Source organism: Hemiscyllium ocellatum, chromosome 13, assembly GCF_020745735.1.
Source record: "Hemiscyllium ocellatum isolate sHemOce1 chromosome 13, sHemOce1.pat.X.cur, whole genome shotgun sequence".
Taxonomy (NCBI): domain Eukaryota; kingdom Metazoa; phylum Chordata; class Chondrichthyes; order Orectolobiformes; family Hemiscylliidae; genus Hemiscyllium; species Hemiscyllium ocellatum.
The window spans coordinates 45,650,927-45,671,485 of NC_083413.1; the positions used below are offsets into that span (position 1 = coordinate 45,650,927).

Consider the following 20,559-nt stretch of genomic DNA (forward strand, 5'->3'; position numbering starts at 1 on the left):
ATTCACACAAAAACTGATCTGATCTCTGATGCTGTGACCGTTTGGATAGGTTCATCAGGACTTGTTAGAATAGGTGTTACCTCTCCACTGAAATTCTGCTCAAAGCAAGCATAGAAGGCATTGAGATGGTCTGGGAGGGATGTGTCATCATCTGCTATCTTGCACTGTTCCTTTTTAAAACCTGTGATGTCATTCAGTCCTTGCAAATTCTAGACAGCACTGGAGTTGATCCTCTGCCTCCTCCGACTAGCACTGGACCCGTATCTGCGGGAGGGTCTCCTACTTGAGCTTTTGCCTGAAAGCTGGGATAAGAAACATGACATTGTGGTCGGAGTTTCCGAAATGAGGGCAGGGGATGGATCGGAAGGCACCCTTAACAGTAGTATAACAGTGGTCTAAAATGTTTGGGCCCATGGTGGGGCAGGTAATGTTCTCCTTTAGATTGGCTTGATTGAAGTCACCAGTTACAATAAACAGGGCCTCAGAGTGTTCTGTCTCCATGGTGTTAGTGGTGGAGTACAGCACATCCAGAGCTTCCTCAACCTTTGCTTGCGGCGGTATGTACACAGCCAGTTAATATAGCAGTGGTAAATTCCCGTGGCAGATAGAAGGCGTGGCATTTGATGGCGAGGGGTTCAAGGTTTGGGGAGCAATGTTGGTGTACCACAAGTTGTTGTTTCACAACATCCTTCCGATAGGAAGGAGACCAAAATCACACGCAATATTTCAAAAGTGGCCTAACCGATGTCCTGTACAGCCACAACATGACCTCCCAACTCTTGTACTCAATACTCTGACCAATAAAGGAAAATTTACCTAACACCTTCTTCATTATACTATCTAACTGCAACTCCACTTTCAAGGAGCTATGAACTTGCACTCCAAGGTCTCTTTGTTCAGCAATATTCCCTCGAACCTTACCATTAAGTGCATAAGTACTGCTAAGATTTGCTTGCCCAAAATGCAGCGCCTTGCATTTATCTAAGTTAAATGACACTATCAGGCAGTTGGAGTTTAAGATGTGTCTAGACCGATACATGAATTGGCATGGTGCAGAGGGATACAAATCTTTAGAAAATAGGGGTCAGGTTTCGATAGAGGATCTGGATCGGCACAGGTTTGGCAGGCTAAAGGGCTTGTTCCTGTGCTGTAATTTTCTTTGTTCTTTGTTATTACCGAATGAAACACAAGCAAAAGAGAACAGTATACAGAATAACTTAACCTATCCGAAAACCCAACAGGTTATCCCAATTTAATGATGTTGTTCCCAATACTTGCAACAAGCCCCATAAACACTCCTTAGCACAAAAGAAAAAAAAACACAGGGTCTTACAGGAGAGAAGTCAGAGAGACAGCAGCAAGGACCTGCTTCTTTAGGTCCAGCAGCTTTTATAGTACCACTGCTACAAATCAAACTAAACCAGTGTAAAGCTGAGCTGGGAGAACTGGCCACTCCCCTTTCATTGTCTAAGTTTTACTTAAAACTTAAAAGCCTTTTGCCTGAGGCAGTATGTTAGCGATAATCAAATTGGCCCTAAAACCCTTCAAACCTAGACCTTCCGGAGTCTGGGTCTTTTATGACCTCTCTGAAAATAAACCAAAGACAACATAACCTTGTTCAAGTACCAGCATCATCACACTTTCCTCTCCACCATTTTTACTCAATCCAATAGAAAAGCTTCAATATACAGAGTTCAATAAGCCTTACTTCAACTAATTATGAATTATTTACAATAGTTCAAACCTAAGGAACTCCTGTCCCTTACCAAATTCCATACTTTACCCTCTCTACAGTCTTAAATTTAGTGTCCAGCTCAACCTGAATTGAGCTAGAAACAAAACATTCTTTCTACCACTAAAACTGCTTGTTTTCAACATCACAATACTATCATGCCCACTCCAGGATTTGTGAACAAAAGCTCAAGGACAACACGATCACAGTACTGAAAGTGTTACACTGTCAGAGGGCGCGTCTTCTCAGTGAGAGATAAATATTTCATGGCACTATTTTAAAAACTGTTCCCTGGTATCCTAAACAATATTTAGCCCTCAATTAATGTCACAAAATTAAATTATCTACTTATTATAACACTGATATTTGGGAAATCTTGCTGTGTGCAAATTCGCTATGTACATTAAACAATTATTACATTTCAAAAATACTTCAGTGGCTGTAAAATATGTTAGGATCTAGTGTCATTATTTACATAAGTGTAACTTTGTATCTACTAGTGAAACCTTGTTAAGTTTGTTTTTGTCTGTTTGAGAATCCACTATTAGATGTTCTCTTGCTGACCTTCCAATCTTTAATGTTAACTTTCGCAAAATTCTGATGAACCTTCTCTTAACCCATGTCACGTCTATTTGCCCATCATCTTTGCCATTATTCATATGTATGGTCTGCCTGTTCTTATGTGCCCTGGGTTTGCAAACAGGAGAGTTGACAAAATGCATTGGTTAATATGAGATTCAGCTCAGGCAAGAAGGGTTGCAAAAGGCTTCCAGGATAGATGAAATTAAAAATAGGATGCAAGAGACTGAGGCTAAGAAGCAATGGGATTTGCACTGAAGCAAGAGCCAATAGAAAAGCATCTGATTGTGGTTTAGGAACAGGCGCAGCATAACTGACATATTAGGGGGAAATAAAAGGCATAAAGAGGGAAAGAACAGCACTTTATGAGACAACAATAAGAATCTTGCTTTTATATTCCTCTGTAAATACTAGAATATGCGTTGGGGTGCAGACTTACTGGCATCCCCCAATATTTCATGCAGATAAGCATTCTCCATTGCTAATGAGGAAATAAGAGGAGACTACTATATCAACAGTATCGCCATAAGGCTTATCTAAACAAATTGCACAATTTGAAAATTCATTTTTCCACAATGAATTACTTTGCTCTAAAGAACAAACACCCCACCCCACCCCCACTTTGTTAACGCCACATATTTAGACAGAAACAGGTCTTTACTTTAACATTCTTCTTTTCCTCAGAGTCCTCGGTCATCAAATAGGCCTTCTCCCCATCTGTTCCTTCAACACTAAGGAAGCAGTTGGTTGTGTGTCCAATGCCACTGGGCAGTACCTTGTCCCATAGCATAGCGTTGATCACTGTACTCTTCCCATTACTTGTTCTGTGACATTCGAAACACAAAAACTTCAAAAAATGCCTTTTGTTCAAAATTACTAACTCATAAAACGTCTGTTCGAATAAAACAAAATTCGCAAAGGCCCAAAGGTTTAGTGATGACAGTATTATAATGGTGTTCAAGATAAGAAAAAGAAATGGAGACGGAGGAATTCAGAACTATTTTTAGGAAGTAGGATCATATTATAAGAAAATAAAGTTAGGGTCACAAGTTCTGAGACAGTATATCACTCTGTCTGACAAAGGCTCAAAAGCACATGAATATCCCTACTGATGGTTACAAGTCAGACCTCAGAGTGAAATCTGGCTTGATAGTTATATTTTCAGGTATTTAATCACAACACATTTACACTGGGCTGTCAATGTTCATATAAATATAACCCATTATACATGTTTATTAAACAAAAACAAAATTACAATTATTAAAAGACAGTTTGGAAAAAATAAACCATTTTGAAAAACTGCTAGGGAGAAGTCAATGTAATATTTTGAGTCTGGTGACCCTTCTTCACGTTAACTCTGATTTCTCTGTACAGATGCTGCCAGGACTGCTGAGTTTCCCCAGCAATTTGTTTTTGTTTCAGATTTGCACATCCAGAAATTCAATTATAACGATTTTCAACCTGTTTGCCATCAATATCCTTTAGAGATACTCAAGCCCAGTGAAGGGTCACACCAATCTTAATTTCTTACTTACATAACTCTTTCTAGGTTTGATGGCCCAATTCTAATGGCCTAAATTTCCTTTCAGTTCTGAGACCTTGAAAACTTCTATATAAACTCTCTCAGTCTAGAAACTTCACAAACTAATCCTTATGGGAGGGTGAAATTGTTCACCTGAACTGGAACCTGATTCTGAACTGAACTGCCAATCACTTGTGGTACTTACTCCTAATAGTTATCCTATTCAATGCTTAACTGTAGTCATATTCTTTAATGGAATTATGCAGTCAGTTCACTGTTCCAAACATTTTTATTACCTCTTTAAAATGAAAACCATTCACAGAGTTCTACTTTAAATCCAAAATCCCAAAAAATATAATTATAATTTATCACAATTAAAGTAACAATTTCAGCTCTTAATTTTTTTTGTAGGATTTCATTTGGAAAATTGTTCCTTTCACTTCTTCAATGCTATCTTTATCTGCCAAGACTAATTGATATTTTAGAGTCGTTTGTAATCCTATTAGGATAAATTCTATCAACTCCTAGATAAAGTATACAAGACAACTGTGATTTAACAAGTAGCATCTTTTCTCACCTTTAATCTCAAACCTTCTGCAATCTGTCATAACTTCTGATTCTTTTGAGGTTTCAAACATATTGTTTTACAGCAATAACAGGAAAAATGTATCTCTTACTTTGACTCCTCTCTCGGCTAAAAACTGCAAAAAATGTTTTTTGGAAGGCTTTTTCTTTACAAACTTAAAAGCTAGATATAGAAAATCCAAGCAAGATAGTAGCTGTTTCTTGATTTATCTATGCTGTGCTCTTACTTCTGTGAATTTTGTTACCAACATCATCAATAGGTTTGCTGCTCCTTCAGCAAACATACACACTTCCAATCTTAAAATATGACCTTCCTCTCTGTACTTAATGAAGAATCTATTATTAGTATCCATAATTTAATATTTTGCATCTCACCTTCCAAAAAAGGCCACTTTCATGTGCCTACGTGCCAGCACCTCACCAATTCCAGCCACTTTAGTTGCAAACATTTCTATTTCTCCTAACTGCTGCTGCGTCGTTATCTTCTCCAATCCTTCATTTTGATGAGATTCTAAGATTCAAATCATCAGGATATATATATAAAAAACAAAAACAAATTGGATTTTAAAACTTTCTTCAACTTAACTAAGATGCCTCAAGTTACTTCACAAGAATGCTGAGACAGAAATTGACAAAGAGGCTGTCAAAACAGAGAGGTTTTAAGAATTATTTCAAGAAGATAAAGAGAAGGATGGCAGGGGAGGTTTAGGGAGAGAACTAGAAAAACAACAAGATCAGCAAAGGTAGAAAGAAACAAGTCAAGGATGCACAAAAGACCACACCTGGAAGAACTGTAGGGCTTGCACGATATGAACGAAGGAAGGAGGCCATGTAGGATTTAAACAAAAGATTGAGAATTTCTAAATTCAATCTATAAATCGACCAGAAACTAATACTTATATATAGATCTGTAAGGACAGAAGTGATGGATAAATAAGACACTATGCAAGTTAGGATATGGACAGTGGACCTTTGAGTGTGCTTGACTTTATGGAAGGTGGTAGGCTGGCTAGGAGTCCAATGTTGTTGAGTCTGGAGGCAACAAAATCATAGGTGAGAGTTTCAGAAGCAGATAGAGGAGGCAGAGATAAACAAATTGTAGCAATAGGCGGTTATGCTGATTGAAGAGAATGTGAAGTCAAAAACACAACCAAATATATTGGTTCAGACTGAGACAGTAACGTGGGGAATAGTGGCTGCAAATTGGGGCTTGTGGAGGCAGTCAAAAGACATTCGAAGATACAGATTAGATAAATGAAACATTTACTGCAGAATGATAACTCTGATACAGACAAGGTGATTCTATTGAAGATACGTGCCTCAATATTTGTTCTAGCCTATACCACATTGAATAACTATTACTTAATATTGACCAAAGCACCGGTAATTGATATCAAACCTTTAATAAAGCTTGCTCCTTCATTAACATACTCCAACAGTTGATCAAAAATTGAGTTAATCTTCTTTTTAGCCTGTACAAAGTGCTTCAATGGTGATGAACTGGTGTCTGCCATGATTCAACTGTATAGAAAATTCACAAGTGTTATGAACGGAACAACATCTACATTTAAACAGTTCTACAAAATCCAATTTTACCTTCACATTTTTGAGGATCACAAACGAGTTAATAGGTACAATTTGGCAGCTACTACAGGTTAAGATTTGCCTTGAAGTAAACTGTATATCCTGGCTTGGTGCTTTAAACACATATCAATCACTGATACAATCACACCTGTCAAGACTTCAAGTCTCAATTTACAAACATTGTGTGGTGGAGGCAGGTTCAATTCAGGAATTCAAGACAGCATTTGATGATCACTTAAACAGAAACAATATTAAGGGTTATGGGGGGAAAAAGAGAATGGCACTAAGTCATGATACTCATTCAGACTGCCAAAGATAACATGAATTACAGAATCAAAGAGTACAGAAGAGGCAACTTTGCTCATCAACATTTCGGGCACACATCCAAGTACTTCTCAGAAGTTGTGATATTTTCTGCCTCAATTATCCTGAATGCTGAGATAGACACTTCTGAGTTAGGTTTCAGCAAAAACAGAAAATGAAACTTTTTCTTAAACAGAAAACTGAAACATAAAGGAGGGGAGAAAAAAAAAGTGAAGAATCCCCCACTCAAGCAAGCAGATGGGGCATCAGTTTAACATCTTACCTGAAAAACAGCACCTCTAACAGTATTACTTCAACACAACACTGGACTGTCAGCCTTGATTTTTGCGTTTAATGCAGCAATGAGATCAAACCCAGGACATTATAACTCAGAGATGAGAGTGGTTCCAACTGCTAAGTTGAATTTAATTAATGGTTGGATTACATTAGATCAGTTTTTTTTAAAAAATAGGACTTATTTTCAAAACATATGAAGAATAGAGAATCGCATGTTCAGAAATAAATTCAGGCACACTTGGAATGGGAAATCTATTCAGCCTGAAAGCCTACTCCTTACACAGAATACATGGTATATATTTTGGTGGAGGTATAAAAGTATATACTGTCACACATATATAAGACATATCCACACACACCTTTATTTCATCATAAAATATGGGTGTAAGGTTATACTCACGCTACTACATAAAGTTTCTCAAGATGACAATCACAAAGGAGAGGTACTTTGTGTAGGGACAGAGTGAATTAAGAGAGAGTAACAATGACCTAACAGGAAACTCCAGAATCAAGAAATAATCCAATTTTAGAATAGAATATATAAGAATATAAGTCATGAGACAAAGTGCCCACACAGAAAAGAGGAAAAAGGGATAGGCAAAGGGGTTACTGATAATAAGCCAAGATAGAGATAATTGCTAGGTAGGGTGCGAATGAGAAATGAAAACATTTGAAATTGGGTTAGCTGTGCTGGGAGCAACCCAGAAAGGATATGGCTAAGAGGTGTGGGGCAAGGGAACAAATAAAGGAAATAGTGTCCACTTTCTGAAATTATGAAACTCCACATACAATCCTGAAAGCTGTAACATGCATATGCAGAATTAGAGGCTTTTCTTTCTGCAGCTTGTGTTAGGCCTAGCTGAAACAGCACAGTCGTCCTGAGATTGAAATGAGAACAAGGTGGTGTCCAAATGTCTATATTCTATCTGCAAAAGACTCCAAGTTTTCAGTTGCTTGCCACTTCAACAGACCATCACAATTCAGGCCTATATAGACAGATTCAGCCTTTTAAGTCACATAAAGAACTCTTTCTTAAAGACTTTTGGCAAAAACTGATGACCCTGAACAATTTACTTCTCAAATTCAAGTTGTTCATGACAGCCATAATATTTCAAACTACAGACACTGGTGTAATTTCATAAAAATGGTTGCCAATTTGCATAGTAACTCCAAAAAAACAGCAATGCTAGAATGACCAGATTTTTTTTTGTGAGATGTTGACAAGGGATATTTAGAGAATAAAGGCCCCATTTCTTCAAAATAGTGTCTAAGATCTTTACATCCACTCGGGGCAAAGTAGGCTTCAGTTTAACACTTCATTCAAAATATGGCACCCCAACAGGGTTTCACATTAGTGTGCGAGTCCTGATTTTTATGCTCATGTTTTGGAATGGGACTTGAATTTCTGAGTCAATGACAGTGCTACTTACTGAGCCATAACTGACGTGTCTTTCTTGGGTAGGAGAGAGAAAATGAAGAAATTAAGTGTAGAAGCACAAATGGAAAGGAAGAGAAACTTTTTGCAAAGGAAAAAAAGTCAGCATTATTGACTCATGTTAGCTCACCCAACATTTAAATCCAGTCTTAATATCTGAATGATAGATATCTTGCCTCCTCGACAACAATTCAGTATACTATTCCAGGTTCAACCAGGAGCAGAAGGACAATTCTAGACTTTCATCATTCTGTTATTTCAACGACTGCTTTCTCAATTTCCTACCTACTTAATTTGGATTATTTCTGATATTTTCAAACGAGGAGTTGATCAATATCACTGATTAGGCCTCTACTAGAATATTCTGTCGGTTATTGGGCACCACATTTATGGAAGGATCCCAAGGTGTAGGAAAGGGTTTACAGAAAATCTATCAGCATGATACAAATGACCCAGAACTTTCAAACATTTGTAAACCTAAGGAATCTGGGATTGAATTTTCTTTTCTCTAAGAACACAAGTGGATAGTTAGAAGAAATATTCCAAACGCTAAATATTTCATAGAACGCTAAATATTTCATAGAACAGTTGAAGCACAGAGAGGGCCACTTGGCCTGATAAAGTGTATGCTGGTTCTCTGCATGAACTACTCAGCAACTAATTCCTCATCTTCACTCCATACACCAACAAACTCGCATGCTTTATGTGCTCATGAATTCCCTTTTCAAAACCATAATTCAATCTACCTCCATCGCAATCACAGATTATACATTCCAGATCATGCACTGCCTAAAGGGAGGACGTTGTGAAATTTGAAAGGGTTCAGAAAAGATTTGTAACAATGTTGTCAGAATTGGAGGGTATGAGCTATAAGGAGAGGCTGAATAGGCTGGGGCTCTTTTCCCTGGAGCGTCAGAGGCTCAAGGGTGACCTTACACAGGTTCATGAAATCATAAGGGATATGGATAGGGTAAATAGGAAATGTCTTTTCTCTGGAATAGGGAAATCCAGAATTAGAGGGCATAGGTTTATGTGAGAGGGGAAATATTTAAAAGGGACCCAAGGGGCACTTTTTTCACACAAAGAGTGGTGCATGTATGGACTGAGCTGAAGTAGTGGAGATGCAATAACAATATTTAAAAGACATCTGGAAGGGTATATGAATAGGGACGGTTCAGAGGGATGTGGGCCAAGTGCTGGCAAATGGGACTAGGATAATTTAGGGAATCTGGTTGGCATGGAGGAGTTGGACCGAAGAGTCTGTTTCCGTGCTGTACATCTCTATGACTCCATAAGAAATTTTTCTTGTCACCCTTGGTTCCTTTATTAATTATGTTGATATCCTTTGATTCTCAACCCAGTGGGGACAGTTTCCTTCAATCTATTCCAAATTGAGATGGTTCAGACAAACTGCAACAATTTCATTGCCCTCATTAAATCAATTTACTTAATCAAAGACACAACCAAGTTGGTTAAACTTAATTTCAACAAGTCCTTACTGATTTTTGATGCATTCATACTTATCTAAGTAATAGTTATTTTTCTCCCAAATTATTATTTCTGTACGTTCTCCCACCAGAGCTTAAATAAATGTCCTGTAGCAGCTGAGTTTACATTATGGCTTTTTTGAGTAAGAGTGTAATATTTCCAATTTTCCAGTAATCTGGGACCATCTATTTCTGAAGAGAAATTGACGATTACATGTTTCTCCCTACTTCCCTCAGTACTGTCTAATGCACCTAGTTCTTTCCTGGTAACTGATTAACTTTTAATTATAACTTCTTTAGTATATCCTCCGTGATATTTTAAGCAATCCATTGTTTCAAATATACACTCTTTCAGCATGACACGCTCCCTAGCTAAGACAGATATAAATTATTAATTACACCCTGCTGGCTCCAAGTATAGATTTCGCTCAACTGGTAGGAGACAGTGAGGTCTGCAGATGCTGGAGATCAGAGTTGAGAGTGTGCTGGATGTAGATTTGATCACTGAGCTGGAAGGTTCATTTTCAGGTGTTTCATCACCATACTAGGTAACATCTTCAGTGAGCCTCCAGATGAAGCATTGCTGATGATTTCTGCTTTCTATTTATATTTTGGGTTTCTTTGGGTTTCTATAAATAGAAAGCAGGAATCATCAGCAATGCTTCATCCGGAGGCTCGCTGAAGATGTTATCTAGTATGGTGCCGAAACATCTGAAAATGAACCTTCCAGCTCAGCGAGCAAATCTACATCCAGAACTCAACGTGAGCTACAAATCTTCTCAAAACCTGCTTCAGAGTGTGTTGCTGGAAAAAACACAGGTCAGGCAGCATCCGAGGAACAGGAAAACTGAAATTTCAGGCTGGAGCCCTTCATCAGGAATTCTTGACTGAAGGCTCCGGCCCAAAACGTCAGTTTTCCTGCTCCTTGGATGCTGCCTGACCTGCTGTGCTTTTCCAGCAGCATTCTAATCTAGAATCTGTTGCATGTAGTATTTTTCTGCTTCAAGTTACTCTTTAAATCCTTTGTCAGGATCTCTGGCTCTATCTGCCTATCTGGTCCCCCGGTGAAAATGCATCTCAATTATGCCCAAACTCAGAACACAATGTCTAACATTAGCTGCAATTCTACAACTTAACAGCTCCTGAACAATCCAGCATATGTTAAGATTTAAAATAACCAATCAATTGGTTGTACCAATTAAGGTCAGTCAGGCTTGCAACATGGCTTATTTGCGCTTGCTACATATATTCAAATACAGAGACCTAACATCTGAAGGTACAAGTAGTACACCTAGTCAATGTAGATTTTTAAATTAAACAAAAGCATGGAAATTAAAGCATAGTTCCCTGGTGCATCATTGATTGTAGTGCAGAGGATCTAAACAGGACTTAAGGTGAACATGGAAAGGATGTTTCCTCCTGTAAGCTTCTCTGGAAATATTTCTCTAAGATATGTGTAAACTTGGAACTCCCTATGTCCGAAGCTGATGGAGACAGGGTTACTGAATGACAGAAGGCAGAGGTAGATGGATACTTGTAGGAAAGGGAATCAAATGTTGTTGGAGTTTGAGACACAAATAGATCAGCCATAGTTTTAGTGAATGGCATAGCATGCTGATTGCAGTGAGTAAAAAGTGAGGTCTGCAGATGCTGGAGATCAGAGCTGAAAATGTGTTGCTGGTTAAAGCACAGCAGGTTAGGCAGCATCCAAGGAACAGGAAATTCGACGTTTCGGGCCAGAGCCCTTCATCAGGAAAACTGATGAAGGGCTCTGGCCCGAAACGTCGAATTTCCTGTTCCTTGGATGCTGCCTAACCTGCTGTGCTTTAACCAGCAACACATTTTCAGCCATGCTGATTGCAGGCCCATTTCTGCTTCTTTCTATGTCTCTGTGTTGGCCAACATGGAAGTCGATTCTCTTTGCACATGATAGCATAGGAAAGTGATATACTTAACTCAATTTCCAAACAGTCTTGATGAATTTCTGCAATGAATCTTGTAAATGGCACACACTACTGCCACTATGCAATGATGATTAAGGGAGTACAGATCTGTAGATATGGTGCCTCCCAAGCTGATGGCTTTGTCCTGAGTTGTAGGCAAAAATGAGGACTGCAGATGCTGGAAACCAAAGTTTAGATCCGAGTGGTGCTGGAAAAGCACAGCAGGTCAGGCAGCATCCGCGGAGCAGTAAAATCGACATTTTGGGCAAAAGCCCTTCAGGAACTTGTCCTAGACTGTGTCAGGCAAAGAATATTCTTGGTGCATACTCATAAGGGCTTATGCCCGAAACGTTGATTATCCTGCTCCTTGGATGCTGCCTGACCTGCTGCGCTTTTCCAGCACCACATTTTTCAGTTTCTATCACATGCCTAACTTTGGCTTGTAAGCATGGACAGGCATGAGCAAGTCAAGAGCTGAATTAACTGCAGGATTTCCTATCCTCTGACATGTTCTTGGAACTAAAGTATCCATATGGCTAGTTTTAGATTAGATTAGATTACTTACAGTGTGGAAACAGGCCCTTCGGCCCAACAAGTCCACACCGACCCGCCGAAGCGCAACCCACCCATACCCCTACATTTACCCCTTACCTAACACTACGGGCAATTTAGTATGGCCAATTCACCTGACCCGCACATCTTTGGACTGTGGGAGGAAACCGGAGCACCCGGAGGAAACCCACGCAGACACGGGGAGAACGTGCAAACTCCACACAGTCGCCTGAGTCGGGAAATGAACCCGGGTCTCAAGTGCTGTGAGGCAGCAGTGCTAACCACTGTGCCACCGTGCCGCCCACTCATTCAGCTCTTTGGTCAATGGTAACCCTAAGGATGCTAATAAGCGAGGGAATTCAGTGATGGCAATGCCGTTGAACATCAAGGCACAATAGACAGATTTTCTCTTGTTGCAGGTGGGCATTGTCTGGCACCTTTGTGATACAAATGCACACTGCCACTTGTCAGCCTGGGTTTTGTCCAGATCTTCCTGTATTTGAACATGAACTGCTTCAATATGTGGATTCAAAAAATGGTGCTGAACATTATGCAATTATCAGCAAACATCTGCATTTATGGCAGTACAAGCAAGAAAGCTCATTGATGAAGTAATTTGAAACGGCTGGGCCTCAAATTCCTGCAGAGATATCCCGAGCTGAATTCCATAATCACAAACAACTGAAGGCAAGTGAGCAGGTTATTGCTGAGCCAGTGTTGCTTGAAAGCACTGTTCACAACCCGTTCTACTGATGATCGAGACTAGAATGATGTAGGGAAGTTGATCGGATTGGATATGTTCTCATTTGTATTTAGGATGTACAGTACTCGGGACATTCCACAGTTTGGGTAAATGCCGTGGTGGTAGTCGTACTAGAACAGCATGGCTAGGGACACACCTTCTGAAACCGAAATCCAATAATAGCTTACTGACCATACATTCAATAATGTCTCAAAAGTTTCATTTTCACTATGAACTTGTGTTGAAACATTAACAACGGTGGCACCAGAATCAACGAAAAGTTTCGGGAACTTTGGGAATGGTTGTATTTGCCCGTGTCCTTTGGCACTGCCGACTCAAAACACTAACTCGTCTAACATTCTCCACAACCACCTGAGGATGGTGCAGCACTTCGAAACCTCATGTTTCCAAATAAACCTGTTGGACCATAACCTGGCGTTGTGAGATTTTTTACATTAGTAACGGCAAGGCGTATAATTCGCGCAACTCTTTCACAGCAGATAAATCACTCCTCACCTTAACTTTCAATAACTTAACCTATTGTGCAAATAAAACACGAGAGAGAGAGAGAGAGAGAGAGCATGAAATTGGATGCAACATATTATTCCCTGCCTGATCACAGTATTACGGGCTTTCCAGACAATTGTTTGGCTCCAACTAACGTGATGCTTCATCACGAAATCACACAACCCACTCATTCCGCCAGTCGGTCAAAGTAACCCAAGCACACAATACAGAGTCGGGAAATAAATTACACATTTCCATTACAATACCCGCGGTTGAGGAGTCAGCAGTCCACTTACCCCCGTCACCTTCAATAGGCCGCATCCGTCCAGCTGTCTAATGTCAGTCCACGCACGCACCAACTAACCCACTACGCATGCTCCAAACGGCCCACACGCACGAACCAACCGGCCCACACGCACGCACCAACCGGTCCACCACGCACGCACCAACCGGTCCACCACGCACGAACCAACCGGCCCACACGCACGCTCCAATCAGCCCACTACGCACGCACCAACCAGCCCACTACGCATGCTCCAACCGGCCCACTACGCATGCTCCAGCCGCACCGAGACGGACATACACCAACTTGCCGAGTTCCAAGCTGACATCACTGATGATGCGCAAGTGCCGCTTCAGAATCATTTAACTTTACAGCAACACATTAATATGCTTATCCAGAAAAACTGTTCCTTGATTTTAATTACTTAGTATCTTGACAATATGTTTGCAGGACATTCCAGAGTTTTGAATGACTACTGTAGATTCTTCTTCTGTGACTCACTCTTCTAATGCGAAGTATTATTTTCTGTCTCTTTACCGTTGTCTCCTGAATGCCGTCCCTATCTTGCAAAACCATCTAAGGATACAGGCACTGCCAATCTCTCTATCTATCCAGTGAAGTGGGCATCAAGTCCAAATGAAGGTTTATGAACCTAGTTCGTAGATAGCTTTGTCAGAGTTAATATATATAAAGAATGAAACAGATTTGAAAAATGACAACCTACCTGCTTCCTCCCTATTGCTACCATGTAATCATCGTCTGCGATTCTCCGTACAACTTTAAGATAAGTTACTTTTTAAAAAATGATGAACTTGTGACATACAGATATGTCATAATACCCCGAATTCATGTGGTATGATTGCCCTGTTTTCATTGGGTGATGGAGCTTATATCATCAATATTAATTAGTGCAACATGCAATTAATGTTTACACTGCTCGTAATTTCCATCGGCTAAGCATTTGTTGAAATACCCTTTAACTTAAGACAAAGTATTCTTAGTATTTCTTACATCAATCAATCTTCTGTGACTTTGCGCAGAGCAAGCCAACACAAAAGGAAGCCTTCAATTGAATAGTTATGGATAATTGAACTAGGGGACACAGTTTTAGTTTTGTTCCTAGTTTTATATATTTCTGTCCTAAATTCCTATTTCCATATTTTAAATAGAAATTGGCTGTAGAAATCCGTCAGACTGTAATTACACCCTGTCACCAGTAGTGATATTGAAGCACTGGCATCGGTGGGAGGTATAATTATGGCGTGACAAATTTACATTGTCAGTTTCCATTAGAAATGCAGCTACAGAATTTATAATAGTAAAACACTGAAAGGAAGTGCACACAGATTTTTTAAAATCTTACAATTTGGTTATATACTTATAAGGTAATTCTGTGTGCCTGAACAGTTTTTTTCTGAAAGTACAAGTGTGGTGCGAAGCTCTAGCTGACGAATCCCGGTGCTTTGTACTTTTAATATGACAATAAAACATAAATGCTATTGGGGAGGCATCAATGAAATAGGGAAGGGGGAAAATGGGGGCAAGTGAGAGCATTACGTTGCTCAATAGACTCAGTGAAGAACAACACTTAACAGTTATTGAACACATATTCCGGCTTTATCATATTTGTCAAAACTTCATTGTCAAAGCTAAGTGATATCCTACATAGCAGCTTTGAAGACGGTGTTGATGACGGCATAAAATTACATACAAACAGGATATTGATAGATTAGATGAATGGGCAAAACTGTGGCAGGTGGAATTTAATATAAACAAGTCTGAGACTAATCAATTCAGACCAAATAGGACAGACCCAGTTTTTTTTAGATGGCACAAAGTTAAATACAGTGGATGTCCAATGAGATTTGGGGTTCAGGTGCAGAGCTCTTTAAAATGCCACAAACAGGTACAAAAAATAATCACGAAGATTAATAAAATGCTGGCATTCATACCTAAAGGAGATAGGAATGCGGACATTATACTGCAGTTATACAAAACCCTATTTGGACCGCACTTAAGTGTACTATGAGCAGATCTGGGCACCACAACTTAGTAAGGATATTGTGGTTCTGTTCGCTGAGCTGGGAATTTTGGCAAACAGAACCACAACAACGAGCACCCGAGCTACAAATCTTCTCACAAGCTTTGGTAAGGATATTTTGACCATGGAGGGAGTTCCGTGCAATTTTACAAAGATGATATTTGAACTTCCGTGATTAAGTTTTAAGGAGAGATAAAACCAGTTAGGCCTTTATTCTCTAGAATTTAGAAGGTTAAGGGGTGATCTATGAGAAAGTGAGGACTGCAGATGCTGGACATCAGAGCTGAAAATGTGTTGCTGGAAAAGTGCAGCAGGTCAGGCAGCATCCAAGGAGCAGGAGGATTGACGTTTCGGACATGAGCCCTTCTTCAAGATTCCTGAAGAAGGGCTCAGCCCAAAATGTCAATTCTCCTGCTCCTTGGATGCTGCCTGACCTACTGCACTTTTCCAGCAACACATTTTCAGCTAAGGGGTGATCTACTCAAGGTCATTAGAATATTAACAGAGAAAAACAAAATATATAAAGATAAGATATTTGCACTGATTGAAGATTCTAGAATCAGGGTGCATAGTCTTAGAATTAGGGCCAGGCCTTTGGGACAGATGTTGGAAATAACTTCTACAAGCAAAGAGTAGTGAAGGTTTGCATCTTTGTTCTTCAAACTGTGGTTGATGAAAATTTAAATGTTAACTTTAAATCTGAGATTAACATTTTTTTATTAAACAACGGTATCAAGGGAAATGGGCCCAAGATTGGGATGTAGAGTTAGGCCACATATCAGGGGGCAAGTGAGGACTGCAGATGCTGGAGATCAGAGTTGAAGAGTGTGGTGCTGGAAAACCACGGCCAGGCAGCATCTGAGGAGCAGGATAATCAACATTCTGAGCATAAGCCCTTCATTAGGAATGAGGTTTGTGGCCCAAGGAGGCTGAGAGATAAATTGGAGGAGGGTGGGGCTGGGGGGGAAGGTAGCTGGGAAAGTGATAGGTTAATGAAGGTGGAGGTGAAAGTGATAGATCGGAGAGGAGGGTGGAGTGGATGGGTGGGCAGAAGGATGGACAGGTAGGACGGTTCAAGAGGGCATTGCGGGGTTTGAAGTTTGGATCTGGGATAAACTGGGTGGGAGGGGAAATGAGGAAACTGGTAAAATGCACATTGTGTGGTTGAAGGTTCTCAAGTCAGAAGATGAGGCATTCTTCCTCCAGGCGTTGGGTGGTTAGGATTTGGCAGTGGACGAGGCCCAGGATTTGCAGTCCTTGGTGGAGTTGGGGGTGGGAGTTAAACTGTTCAGCAACCAGGTAGTGGGGTTGTTTAGTGCAGGTGTCCCAGAGATGTTCCTTAAAAGGTTCTGCAAGTTAGCATCCCGTCTTCCCAATGGAGAGGAGACCACATCGGGAGCAATGGACACAGTAGATGACATGTGTGGAAGTACAGGTAAGTCTCAGATGTGGATGGATGCTAGGGGGCCTTGTGGAGGTGAGGAAGGAGGTGTGGGTGCAGGTTTTGCATTTCTTGTGACAGGAGAAAGTGCTATGAGTGGAGGGTGGGTTGGTGGGATGCGGGCATGGACCTAACAAGGGAGCCATGGAGGGAATGGTCTCTCCAGAACACAGATAGGGGTGGGGAGGGAAATATATCCCTGATGGCGGAATCCGTTTGTAGGTTGAAGAAATGGCAGAGGATGATGCGATGTATGTGGGGAGACAGGAAGCCAACTTGCGGAACATTTCAGAGAACATCTCTGGGATACACGCACTAAACAACCCCACCGCCCAGTGGCTGAACACTTTTACTCCCCCTCCCACTCCGCCAAGCACATGCAAGTCCTGGGCTGCCTCCACTGCCAAACCCTAATCACTTGATGCTTGGAGGAAGAACGTCTCATCTTCCGCCTTGGAACCCCTCCAACCACAAGGGGTCAATGTGCATTTCACCAGTTTCCTCATTTTCCCTCCCCCCAGCTTACCCCAGATCCAACTTGGCACCATCCCCTTGAATTGTCCTACCTGTCCATCTTCCTTCCCACCTATCTGCTCCACCCTCCTCTCCGACCTATCACCTTCACCCCCACCTCATTTACCCATCGCATTCTCAGCTACCTTCCTCCCAGCCCCACCCCCTCCCATTTATCTTTCAGCTCCCTTGGGCCACAAGCCTCATTTCTGATGAAGGGCCTATGCTTGAAATGTCGGTTCTTCTGTTCCTCGGATGCTGCCTGACTGGCTGTGCTTTTCCAGCACCACACTCTTCGACTAGGTCTCATATCAGCCATAATCTTATTGAATGGCAGAACAAGCTCAAGGTTTAATGGCTTACTCCTTTCCTATGTTCCTATGTATCTATTCCATTATTTCTATCAGATAATCATTGTATGTAGTCCTTCGTGAAAGATTGAGACATCATGCAAAAGAAGGTATCTGAAAAACCATCAAGTCAAAATGTCACAGGCAATTGTATTGCAGATGATAGGTGGTGGGTGTAACTCAGTTGACAGCATAGGCTGGAATGAGGTCTATACAGTGAAATGGTTGAAGTGCTGAAGAGACTGACCAGGAAGGTTGTCCTTCAGAGTGATACTCTTCTGTGGGTAGCATTGGGAAACAAGAGCATTTCTTTGGTTGAATCAGAGAATTTAAAGCTTAGCAATGGAGATCTGCCCCTTTATTAGAACGTATAAAATGTGTTGATTGGCTGCACTCACAGCTGACTTGAAAAAGCATGTTTTCTTCTTCAGATTGTATTTTGATCATTTTAATAAATCAATACAGCATATAGTATATTCATTTTTAGGTTATTTTAATGAATCAAAAAAGCATATAATATATTCATTTCTCAAACATGAGATTGTGTTAAAGGTAGGTGCATTCCTCCACAATTCTCTTAATAAATTGGGAGCTAAAATAGCCATGACAAGCCAATTAATGTGCATGAAACATTAGAGCACCATCTTCAGGTGTAACTAACCATAGAGTCATAGAGATGTACAGCATGGAAACAGACCCTTCGATCCAACCCGTCCATGCCGACCAGATATCCCAACTCAATCTAGTCCCACCTGCCAGCATCCGGCCCATATCCCTCCAAACCTTTTCATATACCCATCCAAATGCCTTTTAAATGTTGCAATTGTACCAGCCTCCACTACTTCCTCTGGCAGCTCATTCCATACACATAATACCCTCTGTGTGAAAATGTTGCCCCTTAGGTCTCTTTTCTATCTTTCCCCTCTCACCCTAAACCTATGCCCTCTAGTTCTGGACTTCCTGACCCAAGAGAAAAGACTTTGCCTATTTATCCTATCCATACCCCTCATAATTTTGTAAACCTCTATAAGGTCCCCCCTCAGCCTTCAACGCTCCAGGGAAAACAGCCCCAGCCTGTTCAGCCTCTCCCTGTAGATCAGATCCTCCAACCCTGGCAACATCCTTGTAAATCTTTTCTGAACCCTTTCAAGTTTCACAATATCTTTCCGATAGGAAGGAGACCAGAATTGCATGCAATATTCCAACAGTGGCCAAACCAATGTCCTATACAGTCGCAACATGACCTCCCAACTGCTGTACTCAGTACTCTGACCAATAAAGGAAAGCATAACAAACGCCTTCTTCACTATCCTATCTACCTGTGACTCCACTTTCAAGGAGCTATGAACCTGTACTCCAAGGTCTCTTTGTTCAGCAATACTCCCTAGGACCTTACCATTAAATGTATAAGTCCTGCTAAGATTTGCTTTCCCAAAATGCAGCACCTCGCAATTATCTGAATTAAACTCCATCTGCCACTTCTCAGCCCATTGGCCCATCTGGTCCAGATCCTGTTGTAATCTGAGGTAACCCTCTTTGCTGTGCACTACACCTCCAATTTTGGTGTCATCTGCAAACTTACTAACTGTACTTCGTATGCTCACATCCAAATCATTTATGTAAATGACAAAAAGTAGAGGGCCCAGCACCGATCCTTATGGCACTCCACTGGTCACAGGCCTCCAGTCTGAAAAACAACCCTCCACCACCACCCTCTGTCTTCTATCTTTGAGCCAGTTCTGTATCCAAATGGCTAGTTCTCCCTGTATTCCATGAGATCTAATCTTGCTAATCAGTCTCCCATGGGGAACCTTGTCGAACGCCTTACTTCTACTGCTCTGCTCTCATCAATCTTCTTTGTTACTTCATCAAAAAACTCAATCAAGTTTGTGAGACATGATTTCCCACACACAAAGCCAAATCCCGAATCAGTCCTTGCCTTTCCAAATACATGTACACGCTGTCCCTCAGGATCCCCACCACCGAGGTCAGGCTCACCAGTCTATAGTTCCCTGGCTTGTCTTTACCGCCCTTCTTAAACAGTGGCACCACGTTTGCCAACCTCCAGTCTTCCAGCACCTCACCTGTGTCTGTCAATGATACAAATATCTCAGCAAGAGGCCCAGCAATCACTTCTCTAGCTTCCCACAGAGTTCTCGGGTATACCTGATCAGGTCCTGGGGATTTATCCACTTTTATCCATTTCAAGACATCCAGCACTTCCTCCTCTGTAATCTGGACATTTTGCACTAGTGCTATAAGCAAAATTTTTAAACAGATTTTATCAGTCAGACAAAACTCAAAGAAGAATTTTTCAATGATATTTGAAATGAAATGTAGCACAGACAGGAACTTTGTTATATAGTTTGTTGTGGAGTGGACGGGGAGAAAATAAGCAAATACCAATGGGCAAGTATGAAGGATCAAATGGAGAATTAAGTGGAAGGAGTCTAGGTAAAAGTGGAGGGAAGGCAGAAAGGATGTTTTCCGAGGATTAAGTGAAGGTCACTGAGGACCAATCACAAGACAAATCTTAAGGGGTGGCCAAAGTTATCACTTGAGCAGATGAAGGTTGGCAGTTTCTGAGTTCCTACAATTCCTCTCATGAGTTGTGGGAGTTTTGTAAAAGACAAGGTGGTCTTTATTATATTTCAGAATTGAAA

At 40.8% G+C, this 20,559-nt stretch overlaps 1 protein-coding gene across 1 annotated transcript in view; it reads right to left on the minus strand.

The window, feature by feature from the left end:
- The window catches only part of LOC132821885 (mitofusin-1-like), a 75,987-nt gene extending 62,246 nt beyond the window's left edge, over positions 1-13,741 (minus strand). Inside the window, exons 1-4 of the mRNA XM_060834804.1 lie at positions 13,565-13,741; positions 5,818-5,939; positions 4,794-4,929; positions 2,973-3,135 (exon numbers count right to left, since the gene is read on the minus strand). Coding sequence (XP_060690787.1) covers positions 2,973-3,135; positions 4,794-4,929; positions 5,818-5,932 — 414 coding nt within the window. The 5' untranslated portion in view covers positions 5,933-5,939; positions 13,565-13,741. The remainder of the gene's footprint in view (positions 1-2,972; positions 3,136-4,793; positions 4,930-5,817; positions 5,940-13,564) is intronic.
- Between the last annotated feature and the right edge of the window lie 6,818 nt (positions 13,742-20,559).